We start from the raw sequence: 20,703 nt of genomic DNA, 5'->3' as shown, positions 1-20,703 counted from the left end.
CACACAAAACTAGTGATAAAAAGTAAAAATTGGGGCGCCTGGGTGGCTCAATCAGTTAAGCGTCTGACTTTGCCTCAGGTCATGATCTCAGTTCTTGAGTTCGAGGCCTGAGTTGTGCTTGCTGCTGTCAGAGTGGAGCCCTCTTTGGATCCCCTTTCCCCACCCCACCCCCGCCCCTCCCCTGCTCACGCGCTCTCTCTGAAAAATAAACATTTAAAAAAGTTAAAAATAAAGGGAGAGAGTTAAAAAAACTATATATATGTATACATATATATGTATATACATAAAATATATATGTATACTATATATGTATATATATATATATATATATATATATATATATATATATATATATATACATATATATCAGGCAACAGTAATGAAAGAAACCGTGTATACCTATATTAATATTATACAAAATAGAAATCAACACAAATAGCTGAAGTAAGATCAGGAGAAGGGTATTTCATAAAATATAAAATCCATCAACAAAAAAATATTCTGGGTTAATTACAATAATACAACTCCAAAGACAAATTGAATATCAAGGATAACTATAAGTATTCTTCTAAATGTATAAGTAAACAAAGACAAACATTCAACACAAACAAACTAGGAAATGAATGTTCTGGAATGTCATCACTGTTCTGGGAAAACATGATCCATGATACCTGCGCAGGGAAGTGTCACCATCTCAGCATTAGTCAGACATTTAATAGGTTGTGACCAGTTTTTAGTCCCTACACTTTTTTGTTTAATTTTTAATGTTTATTTATTTATTTTTGAGAGAGAGAGAGAGACAGAGGGCAAGTGGGGGGAGGGGCAGAGAGAGAGGGAGACACAGAATCTGAAGCAGGCTCCAGGCTCTAAGCTGTCAGTAAGTACAGAGCCAGACGCAGGGATTGAACTCACGAGTCCTGAGACCATAACCTGAGCCAAAGTCAGATGCCCAACCGACTGAGCCACCCAGGCGCCCCTAGTTACTACACTTTTAAAAGTCTATGGAGATATTGCAAAGAATACAAAATATAATGACCATCAAAAAATGAGATAGTGAGGGGCACCTGGGTAGCTCAGTTGGTTAAACGTCTGACTCTTGATTTCAGCTCAGGTCATGATCTGATGGTTCGTGAGATGAGCCCCAAGTTGGGCCCCACGCTGACAGCTCGGAGTCCCCTTGGGATCCTCTCTCTCACTCCTTCTCTCTCTGTGTCCCACCCCCCCACTCCCCCTCTTGCTCTCTCTCTCAAAATAAATAAATAAACTTTAAAAAAATGAGAGTGAGAAATAGATTGACTTAATTCAACCTAGAGAATCAAGAACCAATACTCTCTTTGAACAGAGATGTCCCGTTAGCATTATGTCAGAAGCTGTTAAGAGAAATGAGAGTTGCAACAATGTGCACAAAAGACAAAATCTGATAGCATCACATTTTGGTAAAACGAGAGCTCTATAATGAAAAAAAGAACAAAACAATCCACTCATTTACCTGTGGCTCAGGCACTATTCTGGGCTCTTGGAGGGGAACAAAACAAAATCCTGCCCTCACAGAGCTTACATTCTATGGGGGAAGGCAGACAGTAAGCCAGTGAGGAAGCAAGCAAATAAATGAATAAATAAAATATAAATATTATGTATTTATATAATTTAATATATATACTTTTATATTTATATATTATTTTATATATTAAAATTATATATTTCTATGTGAAATATATTGCATTACATTAAAAATATAAATAAATATATAAATTTGTTTTCAAATAATGGTGATCACTTCAGAGAAAATTAAACCCGGGTGGATGTGGTTTCTATTTTATATAAATAGGATATTAGGGAAGCCTTATATTATAGACACCTAAAGGATACCTGGGGAAAAGAACAAGTGAAAATGACCTGAGGCAAGAATGTACTTAAGAACTTGGAGTCTACTAGGGTGGGAGTAGAGGGACAGAGGGAGGGAGAAGAAGACCAGAGAAGCAAATGTAGTAAAGTATAGAGGTTGGTGTACAGTCTCATAGATCATTTTAAGGATTCTGAGTGAGTTAAGGAGCCGTTGCAGTTTTCAACAGACGATTGACAGGATTTGACTTGTGTTTTAACAGTATCACTTTGGCTGCTACAGAGAAATGACCTTGGGGAAAAGAGCAGGAGATAAACCGGTTTAGGAGACCACTTCAGTGATCAGATAATATGACGATGGCTTATTCTAGGGTGGTAACAAGGGTGAAATGGTGTACATGGTTGGGTTTCAAGTATTTCATAAAATACAAAACTGACAGAATTTGCCAATGGATCTGATGGAGGTTTTAAGGGAAGGGAGTGTTAAGGAAGACACCAGTTGATTCTAGACAACTAGAAGCATGGAGTCATTATTTCTTTTAATCAATTTTTTTTTTTTAAAGTAGTCTCCATGTGCAACGTGGGGCTTGATCTCACAACCCTGAGATCAAGAGTGGCAGGCTCTACCGAGCCAGTCAGATGCCCCGTCACTATTTCTGAAGATGGGTTAGGAGGGACAAGAACCAGAAATTCAGCTTTGGTCATGGTTAGGTTTAAGATGCCTATTAGACACCTGGATCTAGATGTCAAGTAAACGGGTGGATATAGGAATTTGCAGTTCAAAGGAAAGGTCTAGGCTGGAGACAGAAATTTGGGAGCTTTTAGCCGATATTGAGATAGTCTTTAGATCACGAGGTGATATGGGGTTTGAACAAATTATACAGGTCTTTAGGCTACTGTGAGGACTTAAAAAATTAATTAGGGAATGAATGTAGACTGAAAGAAGGGGCCCTATTATTGAGTTTTGGGGCACTTCAACATTTAGAGGCTAGAGAGGCAGGCACAAAAAAAGAGATGTAGCAGTGTAGCACCATGCTACAACCTGTGAAAGTAGTATCCCAGAAGCCAAGAGGAGGGAATAAGAAGCTGTCAGATGCTGATGCCATGTCAGAGGACGGACAGATTTAGCCAGATGGTCACCAGTGACCTTATTAAAAGTTTTGGTTGGGTGGTGGGGGCAAAACCTTAGAGGGAGTTCAAGAGAGATTAGGGTCAAAAAAACTATTAACAAAAATTCATCTGTAAGACAATTAGCTAACTCTGACCACTGGCTGGAGATTTGTTATTAAGAAAATTTTAAGGCATGATAATATGGTTATATATATATATATATATATTAAAGTTTGTGTTTATTTTGAGAGAGCAAGCACAAGCAGGGGAGGGGCAGAGAGGAGAGACAATCCCAGTCTGTGCTGATGGCACAGAGCCCGATCAATGTGGGGCTAGAACTCATGAACCGCGAGACCAAGAACTGAGCCAAGACCAAGAGTCAGACTTAGTCAACCTACTGAGCCACCTAGGTGCCTCTCTCTCTCTCTATATATATATATATAATTTTTTTACCCCATATGTGTTTATTTTTTTATTTAAACATTTTTTTTAAACATTTACTTATTTTTGAAAGACAGAGAGAGACAGAGTGCAAGCAGGGAAGGGGCAGAGAGAGAGAGGGAGACACAGAATCCGAAGCAGTCTCCAGGCTCTGAGCTGTCAGCACAGAACCCGACGTGGGGCTCAAACCCACAAACCATGAGATCTTGACCTGAGCTGAAGTCGGACACTTAACTGACTGAGCCACCCAGGCGACCCTACCCCTATATATATTTTTAAAAAGGGTCCCTATCTCAGTTAAATGTTGAAGTATTTGTGGATGGAAGAATACGGTGTCTGGGATTTATTTTAACTTAATCCTCTGGAGGTGCAGAAAGAAAGTGGGGATGGACTAGAAAGTAATAAGTGAGGGGCACCTGGGTGGCTCAGTCAGTTGAACGTCCGACTTTGGCTCAGGTCATGATCTCGCGGTCTGAGTTCGAGCCCCACATCGGCTCTGTGCTGACAGCTCAGAGCCTGGAGCCTGCTTCGGATTCTGTGTCTCCCTCTCTCTCTGCCCCTCCCCCACTCATGCTGTCAAAAATAAATAAAACATTAAAAAAACTAAAAAAAGAAAGTAATAGGTGAGATAGATTGGCCTTATTTCTGTTGATAATTATTGAAAGCTGGACGATGCATACATGGTGGTTCACTACTCTTTTGGTTGGAAATTTCCATTAAGTGAGAGAATTAATTGGAAAAAGATGCTGTATAATGAACTTCTAGAAAGTAATTTTTCAAATGATATTGACCTTTTTGTGTCCTTGAAAAACTAAAGAGGAGCACCTGGCTGGCCCAGTTGGCTTGCGACTCTACTCTTGATCTCGGGGTTGTAAGTTCGAGCCCCCACGTTAGGTGTAGTGATTATTTCAAAATAAAATATTTAAGAAAAGAGGAAGAAAAACTAAAGAATACACAGTTTAATCTGGAATCTATGGCAAGAAGGGATGAGACCCCAATTCTAGTGAATAACTTTCAGAATAGCTGAGATCGACATGCTGAAAAGAAAAACGTTAAACCATGGTCTCTTACTTTCCTAAACTTTTATGTGAAAGTAGCAGCTGCTGCTCATTAGAGGGGCCCTCTGACCATCAGAGGGTGTCTACTGCACCTATTCAGCATAACAGGTAAGAGTGGCAGAAAGACCACTTATGCCTAAAACATGTTCAGATTCAAGTCCTATTAGGGAAGAAGTTTTCTCCTTATCCAGTCTAAAGGAAGGCTGAGCCTATGGCTTACATTCAAAACTGAGAATCCCCAGTTCCTTTTACTCCAATTATTTGTTCTATCATAGTTTGCTTTTTTATCACCACCTCACTCCTGAATTATTATAGTCTAATCAGTCTGCTTCTCCTATCCGATACTTTGAGAGAACTTTGTCAACAGATTAGTCTTGGAATTATTTTGATCGTGTCCTACAGGCAAAAAACATTCTACAGTTCCTCACTGCCCATAGTAATTTAAAATAAAAAATTCTGGGGCACCCGGGTGGCTCAGTCGGTTAATCGTCTAGCTTCGGCTCAGGTCAGGATCTCGTGGTCCAGGAGTTTAAGCCCTGTGTCGGGCTCTGCTGACAGCTCAGCTGACAGACTCTCTGTCTCTGTCTCTCTGCCCCTTCCCCCGATCACATTCTCTCAAAAATAAATAAACATTAAAAATTTTACAAACAGGGGCGCCTGGGTGGCTCGCTCGGTTAAGCGTCTGACTTCGGCTCAGGTCATGATCTCACGGTCCGTGAGTTTGAGCCCCACGTCGGGCTCTGTGCTGACAGCTCAGAGCCTGGAGCCTGTTTCAGATTCTGTGTCTCCCTCTCTCTCTGCCCCTCCCCTGTTCATACTCTGTCTCTCTCTGTCTCAAAAAGAAAATAAACGTTAAAAAAAAAAATTAAAAAAAAAATTTTTTTTTAAACAATAAAATGAAATAAAAAATTCCTCAGTCTAGCAGTCAGGGTTTCCTGTGCGTCCTCCACCTACACCAAGATTCTCATTCAAGTCTCCTCCACTATTGCTTCTGCTGTGCTCTCTTCCTTGTTCTGTTTTGGAGAGACACCTCTAGGACCTTGGGCTCAAGTACAACTTTCTTCAACACTTCTGGTCCACAGTGACCTCTAATTTTCTTCTTACATATTCCGTACCATTCTCCAGACAACTGAAATCCTTAACTGTATCCCATCTAACATGTTGTTTTTGTGTACACACATGTACGTACACTATACACTCTTGAAGGTCAATTACTTCTTTTGACCTCCACTGCCCAGTGCATTGCTTGCTACCTGCCGCTTATATATTTGTAGAATGATCTTTTTTTTTATTTTTAAAAATTTTTTTTTCAACGTTTATTTATTTTTGGGATAGAGAGAGACAGAGCATGAACGGGGGAGGGGCAGAGAGAGAGGGAGACACAGAATCAGAAACAGGCTCCAGGCTCTGAGCCATCAGCCCAGAGCCTGACGCGGGGCTCGAACTCACGGACCGCGAGATCGTGACCTGGCTGAAGTCGGACGCTTAACCGACGGCGCCACCCAGGCGCCCCTAGAATGATCTTAACAAGGTAAGGAATAGTGCTGTGGAAAGAATAGTATTAACTTGCTTCTCTCCAAAGCCCCCCACCTACAAGCCTTAGAATGAACACCCCCTTTGGCCTAGTTTCCCATCACAGTAAAAGAGCCTAACTAAGCTCAACCTCACAGAAGAGGAAAACAGAACTGAGGGATGCTTTCTCTATGCTCTTCTAAGTGATGCCTTAGGGCCAGGTTGGGGGAAGGAAAGAGGGAATCTGAAGACCAACTTGTCTCAATCTTGCTGTGTCCCTCTCCTTTCCTCCTAAACTTGAGGAAGATTTTCGGTGCTGGATCCCAAGATCCATCAGTTAAAATGGGTTGCCTTCTAGGCAACAGACGTACGGTAATTCCCTTCTTCACTCACCGCTTTTCCCTGTCAAATTGAAGTTGTTATGGTGGAGGGGTGGCTGGAAGGTAAGGAATGAAGCCAGCACCAGCCTGCACCAGACTGAAGGAACCTGGGAAGACACAGTATTCGCTCAGAGAAACACAAAGAACATGGAGCCTGAACAGGGGCAGGAGATGGAGCGTACGGTGTTATGAAAAAGAATTAGGAAGAAACAAGAGGTCTAAATAACTGATGAAAGTTTAATACATTAAAACCAAGGATTTATCACTTTTATATTGCATTTGCGATTTCTGAACAATACAAAGTAGAGGCAAATAATGACACTTCATAAAAATGTTGATTCCCCATTCCCTTCCCTAAGACCCAGCCTCCCTCAAATATTCCCTCCCACCCCCTACAGAACTCTGTCCTGAATAAAACACTTAAATACATCATAAATAGTAAATTATGAAAAAAAATAGCAAGAATTGTTTCTTTCCTTCTTGTAAAAAAGAACATGGCAGCAAAGACAGGCAGCCAGAAACTGGCTGGGGGTGTCTAATATAGACAGTTACTTGGGGGATGGGCTACCCTACTATCAAGGTCGGGTGGGATGGACAGGAGAGTCTTCAACAATCTGCCTGAGATGCCAGGCCTCCTTCTTCCCCTGGCAGGAGTAGGAGGATCAGATGGGGAACCACAACTCTTGGAGATGGGAACAGAGGGATTACAAAGCTCCCATTTCCGAGTTCTCTGTATGAGAAGGGGCAGGGCATGTGGCACAGCAATGACCTCACGTACGCAAGAATCTGCTGGCTCCCCGTGAGTCTAAGAGAATATCCTCTAGCCTCATAGCTAGACTGCCTGTTAAATGGACACAGGTGTCCCCTTTCCACTTGAACTCCACGAACAGCAGAACTTTGTCAGAAAAGGTGGGAAGGGCAAGGAAGAAACCTTTCGAGAAGGATCCAAATTCATTTGATTAAGTCTTCGTATTTAGAAAAACAAGCAGAATATATTTCAAATTGCAGAACAGTAATAATCGTGATGGCCCCACAGTGAGTCGGGTCCTGCCTAGGAAGGGCTCTGATCTTCCAGCCCCATGACTGCCCTTCTGTTTCAACCAAAGGGGTAAAGATTACCCCATGTCCCACTCTCTCCATTCCTTCAGGCTTAAGAAATTCATCAAGAGAGGTGGAGTTAAAGAGGTGCTGCTCTTGGCAAAGCAGTTCCACACTTCCATTTCTCAAACACCAGGGGGCTCTTCTGAGGGAACCCCATGAACAGGCAGCTCTCCAACACTTCTGGAGTTTTGATCTGAAACTAGCTTGAAACTATGTGCTGTGCACTAGTCTTTCTTTTCCTTTTTTTTTAAGAAAAAAAAAAAGGAAGTTGGGAGTTGGTTTAACACCATTACTCCCCCAAAACCTTTACAAAAGTTACCAGGGTCTTCTTCCAGAGAAAGAGCTAAGGTGGAGATAAGGTGCCAGCCAGTCTGTCCTGAGGAAATAAGAGTCCAGCTCCTGGTGAAGGGTAGATGAGGAGGAAGAAAACCACCAAGTGCAGCAACCCCGCTTCTAGCAGGAAGAATTGGGGGCTTGAAAACAATTCATTTGTGGAAGCCAAGGCTGGCCAGTTGAAAACTCATGCCACTCAACTCAGAAGTGGGGAGGACACTGCTGTCCTCAACTGTCCGAGGCACTAAGGCCCATTTGTAAGGAAAGGGAGGGAGAAGACGATCTTCTTCAGGAAAGAGACAGCCCCCCCTAGCCTCCAATATGCTTCTTCTGTGATGACCACGAAGACGAAAACTCAGCATTGCTGGGGCAAGGGCTGGCATCTTGGGATCACGAAGCTGGTAGAATCTTGTTCTAAGTCTTCTGAATTTTTTTGCTCACTGGAAAGGGAAAGAGTGTAAAATTAAGGATGTGGAGTATGAGATGAGGAGCCAGGAATGGAATTCAAGTTAATTTCAACCTGATTAGAAGAGTTAAGAAGTCTTCTTCTATTTCAGTCTCTGCTTGCAAGTACAAGGTTCCCAAACCACAAAATTTTAAAAGGCAAGATTTAGGGGGGCACCAGTCCCTCTAACCTTGCCAATTAACTCCTTGTTCCACTCCATCAGTGATCATCTTTATACCCTTCAAAGCATTTACCTCCCCCACATCCCAGACACTCACATGGGTGAACTCTGACTCTGCAACTTCAGGCTTTTCCAAGAGGATTGAACTAACAGGAGAAAAAAAAATGGAGGCAGAGAGAAGTATTAGAAGATAAAAAAGAAAAAGGACCCTCCTTTCAAGTCAGATCTTATACTGCTTCTCCATATTTCACTTCAAGATCGATTTAGGATTCAGAAAGAAAAGGTTAAGAAACTACCAGATTTAGAAGCATGCCATTTTAATTAACTATTTATCATCTTGAGTACTACAAAGTATTTCCTAATATCCTCCCCTTCTGTCCTCAATTCCCAGGTGTGGCAGGCACTCAGTGATCACTGCTGCCTGATATTTATGCCATTGTAAAATTTTCTTTTGAGTGTAGGCTGGATTTAGTGATTCTCTTCTAGTGGACAGATGAGAAAACATCAATTCTGAGATTAGGTTACCAAATACCCTACCTAGCTTCCTCTTTGGCTCATGCTCTGTTTGCTCTGAGAGAAGCCAGCTGCCACATGGAGAGAAGCATGTGACAAGGAACTAAGGAAGTACCACTGGCCAACAGCCTGCAAGGAACTGAATCTTGCCAACAACCACATAAGTGAGCTTGGAAATGGATCCTTCCTCAGGCGAGCCTCCAGATGAGGCTACTTCCCTTACAAACAGCTTGAATGTAATCTCCTGAAAGACTCTGAGCCAAAGGCACCCAGCTAAGTCACAATGAAGTATTTAAGCCACATAAAATCTGAGATAATAAATGTTTGTAGTTTTTAGCTGCCAAGTTGGAGGTAATTTATTACACAATCAATAATACAGCTTTTTGTACTTGAAAATGAAGTGCTGCTGAACTAAAAATCTAAAAAGTGGAAGTAACTTTGGAAGAGGGAAGTGGGCTTTAAAGAGAGTTTTAGTGAAAGTTTAAAAGTGCCATGAATATACTGTAGAATTTTAGACTTGAATGGGTGAGTGGCCAGTGTGGGCTGAAAGGAGAGTGAGAAAGATCTTACTGGCAAGTGAAGGAATTTAGTGGAACAAAGTTTAGCAACAATATCATATGCAGTTATGTGAAAAGTAGAATATGTACCTAATGAACTGGGTGATCTAGCAAAGGAGAATTCTAAGCAAAGTCCTGAAGGTGCCATGCAATTCCTTCTTAATAATGCTTAGAATAAAACTTAAGAGAAGAAAAAGATTAAGGGAAGGACTATTAAATAAAAGGAGGACTTGCCAGGACTTAATGGTTTTGAAAATTCTGAGCCCCTCCAGATAGCAAACCACGCTGAAGTTAAGAAACGGCTTGTGAACAAGCAAGGTTTTATAACCTGAGCACTACCAGGAAAATGTGCCCTAAAGACAAAGCCAATGGTATGACTGTAAAACATTTTTTTGAGACCTCAGAAAAATCAAAGTTTGTTGATTACAGTACTATTCAATCATGCAAAAGGCCATCCAAAAAGATTAATGTCTTGTAGATCCTCTCGAAGCACAGGGCTTATATCAAGATGGTCAGTATCTCTGGGTGTGGCTTTTGTCTGAAGGACTGAATCCCAATGAGATTCATAGGAGGTCCACAAAATCTTTGAGGGCATTATAACAACAGAAACATTACCAGCTTGGACTGAAAGGGACAGAAACAGTACAAAATGAAGAGACCACTGGACCCTAAAATTGTACTGGCAAGAGAGCAGGCTGACAAAACTACTCAGCTGCAAACACATTCTACCTTTTGTGAAAAGGTAAGACCCAGAAAGCAAAACCAAGACTCCAAATGGTGGAGCCAAGAGCCATGGAGAATTACCCCCATGTTTTGAGACTTGATAAAAGAAACTCCAACAATCGCTGGATTTTGGACTTAGCTATGCACCAGTGACTCCTCTGTGCCTCCTTCGCTCCTCTTTTTGTACAGGAATGTGTACAGTGGTTAGCTCCTTACTGCCTCACCAATGTCTGCTGGGTATGAAGGGAGAAAACCTCTTTATTTTTCACAGGTCAAAAGACTGAGAGGAACTATACTCGAGGAACACCACCTGGGGAATTCGTTCAAACCAAGACCTAATTCAGAGGACAAAATTCTGGAATTTGAGCTGCTGCTATAATGGGGATGGGACTTTTAGAGACCATGGGAGCCAATGAACGCATTTTGCACATGGAGGGATGTGAATTATTGGGGGCCAGAAGATGGACTGTGACAGGTCGCTCGTTAGGTGGCTCCCCATGATCTCTGCTTCCTGATATTCATACCTTTGTGTAAGCCCTTCTCCTTGTGAGTGTGGGCGTGTGGGCCACATTTAGCGACTACAATGCAGTACAGGTGACAGGATGTCAATCTTGAGGTTAGGTTACAAAAAGATTATGGCTTCTGCAAAGGTGCATGCACTCTCATTTACTCACTCTTGAGAGAAGCCAGCTGCTATGTGCTGAGTTGTCCTAACAGAGAGGCTCACGTGGCAAAGAACAGGGAGGTCCCCAGCCAACAGCTGGTGAGGAACTAATGCCCTTGTCCAGTAACCCACAAGGAACTGAATGCTGCCAATAAGCACATAAATGAGCTTAGAAGTGAAGCCTCTCAGTCAAACCTTCCAGACAAGACAGAAATCCTGGCCAACACTTCATGAAAGACCCAGATTCTGACCCACAGAAACTATGATATATGCTTGTTATTTTAAGCCACAAGTTTTAGGTTAATGTTTTATGATGGAATAGATAATCAACACACCATGTTACAAAATTAAATCACAATCTTCATACTGGATTCTTTTGCAAGATTGACTGTTCATTTTCTTCACTGCCCAGGAATCTTCCCAGGCTTACAAAATAAGCAGAGAATTCTCATTTAACTCAACAGGAGATAAAGGGTTGGTTGGGGCGTGTTTTGACTGAATATCAGAAAAGTCTTGCACACCCCCCTAAAGATGGAGAGATACTGACACTTCCAAATCACTAAAGATCAGCTAAAAGAAAGTAAACCTGCAAAAATCTAGTGAGGAGCAAATGACAATGATCTCTTGAAGAAACAACTTATGGAGGTTCCTAAGGACCTGAAGAGAGACATGAAAAGATTATATGGAGAAAGGGGCCAAGGAACCAACCTTGTAGTTTGCATTTGTAAAGTCTCTCCAACTACAGGTGAGAAATAGGGGTCAGGAATAGTCGTGACCTCACTGATTTTCTCCAAAGGTGGAGTCTGAGGTAAAACATCAGGACGACCGAAGTGGACGCCTGGAAAAAAGAAAAGGGAAGAAAATCAATAAATAAAAAAGACAAAATGGGGTGGGGAAAATACGGGGGGGAAAAAAATGAAGCAACTTGGCTTTTCCTGGACAGGAATGGAGAGTAGAGGTCCTAGACAGATAAGATAGGGCTCCGAAGGAAGGGAGGGAGTGCCCACGCACATGGGAGCCCCAGCCCTGGCGCTGACCTGGCTCCACTTCCGCCTTTGTTGTCACTTGTGCCTTGTGCTCCCCAGAGACCGATGTCTGGTAAGTAATGCAGGAGTTGCCGCTGGGGCCTGCTCGCCGAGAGAAAGATGAGCCAGACCGAAACTTTTTGGAAGGAGAGGGCTTCACTTCAAAAGGGAAAGAGAAAGCCTACTTAGCACCCACCTAAGAAACCATCACCAAGACACAGATACAAATTGCCAGCACCCCCAACACAAACCCAAAGGTGCTCTGCAAAGCGGGCAGAAGGACTAATGTCGACAAAGACAAGCTCTATTAACTACTCTTCAGAGGACAGGGTGTGCATCTTGGGTCACCTCACTTTGGAAAGCAGAGAACCTAGACGAAAGGAGACACACACACACACACACACACACACACACACACATCTTTCCCCTGCTACACGCAACCTCGATGGCTTTGCTTCCACCCGATGAGATGTCCTCCGCTCCGTCATCCCCTTGTTCTTTAGTAACGTCCTCCAGGTCAAGCTGACGAAGATGACCCTTTCACTCTGCATCCTCGTAGCACTTACGCACACAGCACCGTGATACTTTACACTTGTTTATATATCACTTTGAAAAGACTTTGAAAAGATTTTTCCATGTTTCTTTAAGACTGTCTGGCATGCCTAAGTCCTCTCTGCCGCACTGAGGGACGACTGAGGCCTAAGATGAGGAGATGGGAAGGAAGAGTTGGAAATGTGCCAGGGTCAACAGCATGGAAGGTTTGGGAAGAAGAATACTGGCACTTTCCAGTCACAAAAGTTGAGGGAAGAGAGTGAGAAGGACTGCTAAGCAGAAATCAGTAACTGCTTCTCCAACCCTTTGATCCCACTCTGAGAATTCCTTGGCACTGGGGATACGAACAGAAAATAGAACACCTGTGATATCCTTGTCTATCTCTGTAAGTCTGGCTCTATCTCAGCCTGTGGCGTGGATCCTACTCCCACAACGACACTTTTTCCCCACCAATCCCACTTCCCAGAAATGCCCCTCACCTCAATGACACACGGAGGGACAGCCAGGGGGAAAGCAGCAACTCGGAAACCACGGGGACAGACAGAGTGACTGACATAAAGACGGGCAGCAGTTCTCACGGGATGTGGGTAGAGCAGAAGAGGCTTTGGCAGTTCCCTGACAGAGGTGTCTTGCCCCCCCATCTCCTGGAGTAAGGGAGGCACTGGGGGGTCATCTGGTAGAAGCCACTTACAGGGTATCTTCTTGAACACTGTGTTGCACATGAAGCGTTGGAACCGTTCAGCATAGAAGCCTGGCCGATGCACCGATACGGTGTCCTGCAGAGCAGAAGAGAGGGCTGCAGAGTTAGAGATGGGGAGGCCCAGCAAGAGGGCCTCTATTTAGTCCTAGGGCTGCTTTCCCCTAGGCTGGGACCCAAGCAGAAGGGCAGAACCCACAAACAAAATAAGAACAAATGGAGGGGGCAAATCAGAACTGAAGGAGGCAGGAGAGCCTCTAGCAAACTGCTACTCACCCCATCATGTACCAGAGCTTTCCAAGAGTGCTCCAACTTCTTAACAAACCTGCCGAGAAAAATGTTTATCACACAGCCCCACAGTTAAGTGAATGACACAGTTTTCTCTTTTAGAGTTGAAGAAGCTGGGAAAGCACTCCCTCTATAAAACTGGCTTTCCAAAGAACAGACACAGTCATGCTTGTTCAACATGGAGATCAAAGCTGTTTCCAGGGAAGTCACTTAGCTCCCCATAGAAAGAGAGCAGTAATTATGTCCCTGGTAAGTCAGAGACAAGAGCATTTATTACAAAAGGAGAACTGAAGGAATAGATGGGTATGCTACTAGGGGGAAGAGAGGAATTAAAACTGGATGATAAGACGCTGAAACGGTAAACCAAGTATTGTCCAATCCTCAGTAGTAGCTGAAACATGGGATCCAGCATTCCCAGCTCTCCCCTCACTACCACCTCACTACCTCCGTTCCACAGGCTAACACTCTGCACAGAACACAGTGATCCTCTTGTTTTTCCTCTGAGGAAAGGGGAACGTGTTTCCAGCTGTATCCCAATGTGGAGTGTGACTCATCTCACAGGTTTCTCACAAAGAGCCAGACAGATGGTGTATTCTACCCTGGTGCTTCTGAGGACTGACTCAGCTCTCCACAGAGGTGTGTGTTACGTTTGGGGAAGTGGCAGAGTAATGAAGCCAAGGAGACAGGCAAAATCAATGAACCAAACCACCATTTAAAACCTAATGAGGGGCGCCTGGGTGGCGCAGTCGGTTAAGCGGCCGACTTCAGCCAGGTCACGATCTCGCGGTCCGTGGGTTCGGGCCCCGCATCAGGCTCTGGGCTGATGGCTCAGAGCCTGGAGCCTGTTTCCGATTCTGTGTCTCCCTCTCTCTCTGCCCCTCCCCCGTTCATGCTCTGTCTCTCTCTGTCCCAAAAATAAATAAACGTTGAAAAAAAAAAAAAAATTTTAAAACCTAATGAGGTAAGCAGCCGGGTTGCAACTCACTGTTCTTATTTCAGGAAGAATTTAGTGACAAACCCACCTGAAGGAGAAATGTGAGTGGTTATCTGCAACCACTCTGCCCCCTCATTTGGGATCTGTGCACTCCTCACCTGTAAGACTGAAGTATGTCAATGATCCCAATATAAAGCAGCAGCCTTTCCCCTTTACTATTGCGGGCCGGGATGCCACCCATACTGTTCCGGAAAACAAGAAGAAAAGAGTAAGAAAATCTTTGGCCTGGCACACGGGGCTTCTCTTAAACTCGAGTTAGATCAGGACAGGGAACTGAGACCTAAACATAACCGTCCCATCTCCCATAAACTGGGGAAGAGAACCTTCCTCCATCCCCAAGAACCACTCTGGAGTACGTATTACAACCTCTTTGCCTCCAAGTTTCACTCACCTTCCCCCTCCGACCCTAATTCCACCAAAGAGAATCTAAAATCACCTCTACTCAGCCATGTTGGAAACGTTCCAATAACTGAACTTCCTCAGTACTTTCATATTTTACTTCACGCCCACTAGGACACTCTTCTTGAGAGTCATGGTATCCTTTACCGTGACTTAAAACTGAAACTACCTACAAGACATTTATACTTCACGGTAAATATGCTTCCCTGATAGATCCACCGTGGTAAGAAGGACATCTTCCATAAAGCTGCCTATAACAAATTGCTTTTGGTGAAGTTTTAGTATAATAGGCAGACATGTCTAAGACCCTGAGTAGATTCTTTTCAAAAAGTCTTTTAATCTCGAATAGCTCTCTTTCTCAGATGTGCTATAAATCCCCAATTTGAGACCTCTTCCTTTCTTTTTATATTCTTAAGAAAGTTCATTCTATAGTTCTATGAATACTAATACTGTCAACTTAACTCCTGAATCAGGGCTACTCTTATTCCAGAAGCTGAGTCCCCTCCTCAAGAAAAACCTACAGTGAGTCTATGCTCTCCTTTCCGGTGTCCCTGAGCCCACTCACTGGTCATCAGTCTCCATGGTGCCACCTCGCCGAGCCTCGCCCTGGATAGATTCCATAGCTGTGGAATAGAGAGCCTTTTGGGGGGCTGGTCTGCGAGTATCAACTGAATACTGTGTTTCATTGCCTAAGGGCTCTCGTTGGGCATGATCTATGTTATGGATTGACATCAAGAGGCTATAGTCCATTATCTTGAAGCTCTGCAGCACCTAAGTGGAAAGAAAACAAAAACAAAAACCATGATCTGAGCCTTGGGAGGTAAGAGAACTCTTTTTCAGGACCTCACAGCTTTCCTGATTCAATTCTTTTTTTGTTTTTTAAAGATATATTTTTTAAATATTTAATTTTTTAAAATTTATTTATTTTGGGGAGAGACAGAGTGTGAGCAGGGGAGGGGCAGAGAGACAGAGACAGATAGACAGAATTTGAAGCAGGCTCCAGGCTCAGAGTTGTCAGCACAGAGCCTGATGTGGGGCTCAAACCCACGAACTGAGATCATGACCTGAGCTGAAGCCCAACACTTAACTGACTGAGCCACCCAGGCACCCCGATGTTTATTTATTTGAGAGAGAGAGAGAGGGACGGAGAGAGAAGTGAGAGAATCCAAGGAGACTCCACATCATCAGCATGGAACCCGATGTGGGGTGTGGGGCTTGATCCCATGAACCATGAGATAATGACCTGAGCCAAAATCAAGACTCGGACTCTCAACCGACCAAGCCACCCAGGTGTCCTTCAATTATCCTTTTTTTTGTTGTTGTTTATTGGTGGGGGGTGGGGGAGCAAAGAGAGGAAGAAAGAGAATCTCAAGCAGGCTCTGTGCCGACACAAGGCTGGAACTCACAAACCGTGAGATAAATGACCTGAGCAGAAACCAAGAGTCAGATGCTTAACCAACTGAGCCATCAAGGTGCCCCTTGACAGTAAACCTCCAGGGTTAACTACATAGGCTTATCCTTTGCTCCTCCTAGTCCCTGAAGAAGAACATATTAACCTCCTCTGGTCACCGTTTACATCCCTTCAGCTTTCTTCCATTTGAATAAATATATATTAGACCGCTGCCTAGCCCACAAGACGTTCTTTGTTCTTTCCTTGTATCTCTTTATTATTATTATTGAGCATTATTTTCTCAAGGGAACAAGGAATACATACTTGAATTGTAAAGAATCCGCAAGGAAAGTCTGGTAAAGTACACTTCGTGATAGAACAGATCTGCTGCAGGACCTTATATGCCCAGCTTCAATTCAGTTCAGTATTTAGCGAAGCCCTAATATCTGTATGCGCTGTGCCTGCTTATTGGGGTACAAAGATACTTAAGAGGGGTTCTGTCCTCAAGGATATTATAATTTAGGAAAGAAAACAACTACAAAAATAAATGCAATACAGTCCACTATGTGCAACAACAAAACTGCTTACATGACTAAATAGTGTAGAAGTCAAGAAGTGATACATAAATAAGCTTATGAAGGATAAATTGGAAAATAAGTCCAAATAAAGGCCTGGAGACATGAAACAAACAGCATGTTACATCCTGTGAGATGTAATTTGGTACTACTAAAACAGAAAATGCAAAAAAATGGTGTGGCAGATTACAGAGGTTGATAGGGGCAAAACAGTAACAGGCCTTATGTGTCATATTAAGGAGCCTCGATTGTGGGGTGCCTGGGTGGCTCAGTCAGTTAAGGGTCCAACTTCGGCTCAGGTCATGATCTTACAGCTTGGGGTTTAGGCCCCATGTCAGGTTCTGTGCTGACAGCTCAGGGTCTGGTGCCTGCTTTGGTGCTTCTCTCTACCTCTCCCCTATTCATGCTTGCTGTCTCTCAAAAATGAATAAACATTAAAAAAAAATTTTTTTAAATAAAAAACAAGGAGCTTGAATTGTATCCCACAGTTCTCAACCTTCCTTCCATTCCAGAACAGCATGTGAAAGGGTGTACTCCCACCAGTTCCAGTGGCCCACTTTGGTGATGCAGCTCAACCAAGGGTGTTTTGGTAGGTTGGTGGAGGAAGCGATGAAGAGAGCATAGGAGTGATTCTTTTTTTGTTGTTGTCATTGTTGGAGAAAGAGGGGGGTGGGCAGAGTGAGTGAGAGAGAGAAAGAGAGACAGAGAGACAGAGAGACAGAGAACTTCAAGCAGGTTCCACACCCAGAGTGGAGCCCAACACAGGGCTTGATCTCACAACATGAGATCATGACCTGAGCTGAAATCAAGAGGTGGATGCTTAACCAACTGACCCACCCAGGCATCCCAGGAGTGATTCTTATTTAAGTTTGAAACCAACTCTCTGCTCCATTGTATCTAGTCCTTTCAACCAAAGGACTCAAACTAACATAGGCATTGCCCTGTAAATAGATGCAGAGTAAGCAAAGAACAAGGATGGACAATGTTACGGAGTAGAGAAAGATCCTACAGTAACAGCTGAGGAAAAACAAAATCAGTAGGAAAAAGTGTCACAAAAAACAAAAAAAAAATGTACATTAAGAAAGTGGAAATAGTCAACTGTCAAGCTGCAGAAAATTCAAGGAAAGACTCTGAAGTAGTCTCAGGGCACTTGGGTGGCTCAGTCGGTTAAGCACCTGACTTTTTTTTTTTTTTAAAGCTTACATTTTTAATTTTTTTTTAATGTTTTTATTTATTTTTGAGACAGAGAGAGACAAAGCATAAGCACGGGAGGGGCAGAGAGAGAGGGACACACAGAATCCAAAGCAGGCTCCAGGCTCTGAGCTATCAGCACAGAGCCCAATGCGGGGCTTGAACTCACAGACCGTGAGATCATGACCTGAGCTGAAGTCAGACACTTAACCGACTTGAGCCAGGCGCCCCAGCACCTGACTCTTGATGTCAGCTCAGGTTATGATCTCAGAGTTCAGGAGCTCAAGTCCTGCTTTGGGCTCTGCATGGACAGTGGGGATGGTCTTGGGATGGTCTCTCAAAATAAACATTAAAAAAAAAAGTAATTGTCTCTATTTGGCATCCCAGGTCGTCACTGGGGAGAACAGTTCATTTGAAGAGAGAGCAAAAGCCAGGACAGTGGGTTGAGGCAAGAATAGGTGAAGATAAATGAAAAGCAAAAAATAGAAACATCATTAGATAGAGACACTGAAAAAGGACCCTCCTAACCTTAAGATAAAAGAGATAAAAGTTTGTACATAGAAAGAAAACAGTTGGCAGAGGCGGAAGCCAGGGGAGGGAAAGGAAGTAAGTTGTGAAGCAGGACCCTAAGGAAATAGTCCTGCAAAAGGGACTGACCTGGACTAAGACACCAAGTTGGGCAGAAAGGAGATTAAGGATGGGTGAGTACAGACATGTTTATAAATTGGAGATGGGGGCAGGACAAAGGGATGGTATGGAACAGAAGAGCGAGGTAGTCTGTTGAGAAACAAGGCTGGGGGATAAAAGTTAGAAAATGGTTTGGAGACAGTCCCAATCATGTGACATCTGTGCTGAAAGGAATAGGAAGTGGACTGGTGGACAATATTGAGGCTGGACAGCATCAACCTATAGAGATGCCAGTTGACACAGGTGTGTGATTTCCTTCAGCAGCACACAGCTTCCAAGATATAAATGTGGATTTGGTAGGCAGGACCAAGATCTGAGGAATGATGGTGCTGATATGCAAATAAGAAGAATACAGGATTATGAGGCCTAGGAGAGGTAGAGAAGAAAATGAAGCCAGGTGTGGGGAGGATAAACAGAATGTAAAAATGTAAAGGCTCAGCAATGACCTAATGTAAAAGTTATTTTATTTTATTGCAATTTTTTAACTAATTTTTTTAATGTTTTTTAATGTTTATCTTTGAGAGAGAGAGGGCAGGGGAGGGGCAGAAAGAGAGAGAGATACAGAATCTGGAACAGATTCCAAGCTCTGAGCTGTCAGCACAGAGCTCGATGCAGGGCTTGAACTCGTGAAACATGAGATCATGACCTGAACTGAAATCAAAAGTCAGTCACCTAACTGACCTGTAATTAATTACAGGTACCCCGTAATTAATACATTTATATAAAAAAATTTTTTTTAATGTTTCTTGATTTTTGAGAGAGAAACAGAGACACAGTGTGAGCGGGGGAGGGGCAGGCACAGAGGGAGACACAGAATCCAAAGCAGGTTCCAAGCTCTGAGCTGTCAGCACAGAGCTCGCTGCGGGGCTTGAACTCTCGAACTGTGAGATCATGACCTGAGCCAAAGTCGGATGCTTAACTGACTGAGCCACCCAGGCTCCCCTGTAAAAGTTATTTTAAATGAAGTCTGGGACATATAGAGCTAAGGAACTGAGTCCCATCTCCTCCAGATTTGATGGGAGAATAATAACCTGTTTAAGTGACTGAAATTTTTGGTATCTGAGAGTGAAGGAAATATGACAAACTCACCAAACAGTCACGCTGTAAGGTCTTACATAGAGCATTGTACATATCAGCATCCAAAAAAAGACCATCTGGAATGTCTTGTAAGAAGTCCAGGTCTTTAAAGGTGGGTAGAGGCTTCTCTCGCTCTTTTTGGGAAGCCCGCCGTTTGTAGGTTGAGCCCTTGAGGTCATATTTGATGTGCATCTTGACTGACCGTGGTAAGAGATTGTTCATCACCACAATTCGAATGTTCTTACCACCTGCCTGCACACAGTACAGTCCATAGAATTTAGGCAGCAAAGTGCGAGGGTTCTGGTTGAGGTTCTGTGGGCATGAAAGTAAAAAGAAGTAAGACAACAAGTCGGCTGATTTTCAGTGAAACTCAAGGGCAAAAAGTTGCCACCCATCTTTCTTTGTCTGCTACATGGGGTTCAGGTCCAATCTGTCTGCCCATAAGGCCACATCATATTTGCTTACAATTTTCCAACACATCTATCTCAGTGATCCGATTATCATCAAGCTGAGCCACAGACCCTCCAATCCAGTAATCAGTCAGCATACTCAATGTATGATGGATACATTCTTTCAGAGAGGTTCAAGAGAAGATCGTATTGAAAAAGTCTTAACTCTAAGCCCTTGGTATAGCATATTCTTGTGGGTGTGATGTGAAGCAAAACTAACTTCTCCAGAAGCTCCAAGGGCAGTCAATCAGAGTAAGATGGAATAGAGTACTATTAAGGGAAGTAACCAACCTCATTCTCCTGGTGTAGGAGGTAGACTAAGAACAGAAAATAAAATTATCACTGAATATCACCTTTGGGTAGGATGGTCTAAGCCAAATAACATTTAAAATATGACACATAAAACCCTTTTGGCCCCAGAGAGGCAAGAGAGATGGGCCCAAAAGCCCCAAAATGAATTACGTCTTTAAGACAGAAGTTCTGACATCGTGTTGCCCTGCTGACAAGAACCACCCCGCC

At 43.2% G+C, this 20,703-nt stretch overlaps 1 protein-coding gene across 9 annotated transcripts in view; it reads right to left on the bottom strand.

Annotated features, from left to right (window-relative positions):
* Positions 1-8,077: 8,077 nt before the first annotated feature.
* PIP5K1A (phosphatidylinositol-4-phosphate 5-kinase type 1 alpha) overlaps positions 8,078-20,703 on the bottom strand; it is a 38,830-nt gene continuing 26,204 nt past the window's right edge. For 4 of the 9 annotated variants that reach the window (XM_086718185.1, XM_086718186.1, XM_086718182.1 and 1 more), the window contains 10 exons: positions 19,748-20,047; positions 15,381-15,586; positions 14,515-14,598; positions 13,411-13,459; positions 13,129-13,213; positions 11,898-12,044; positions 11,569-11,698; positions 10,871-11,005; positions 8,501-8,549; positions 8,078-8,217 (listed from right to left, as the gene is read on the bottom strand). In XM_086718185.1, the coding sequence (XP_086574311.1) occupies positions 8,215-8,217; positions 8,501-8,549; positions 10,871-11,005; positions 11,569-11,698; positions 11,898-12,044; positions 13,129-13,213; positions 13,411-13,459; positions 14,515-14,598; positions 15,381-15,586; positions 19,748-20,047 (1,188 nt within the window). In that variant the 3' untranslated portion in view covers positions 8,078-8,214. The other 5 variants (XM_086718184.1, XM_086718188.1, XM_086718187.1 and 2 more) reach the window with 4 other exon arrangements.

Source organism: Puma concolor, chromosome C1, assembly GCF_028749965.1.
Source record: "Puma concolor isolate L17-30 chromosome C1, mPumCon1.1.hap2, whole genome shotgun sequence".
NCBI lineage: Eukaryota > Metazoa > Chordata > Mammalia > Carnivora > Felidae > Puma > Puma concolor.
Note: the sequence above shows the minus strand (reverse complement) of the source record. Positions and strands in the feature narration are given on the sequence as shown.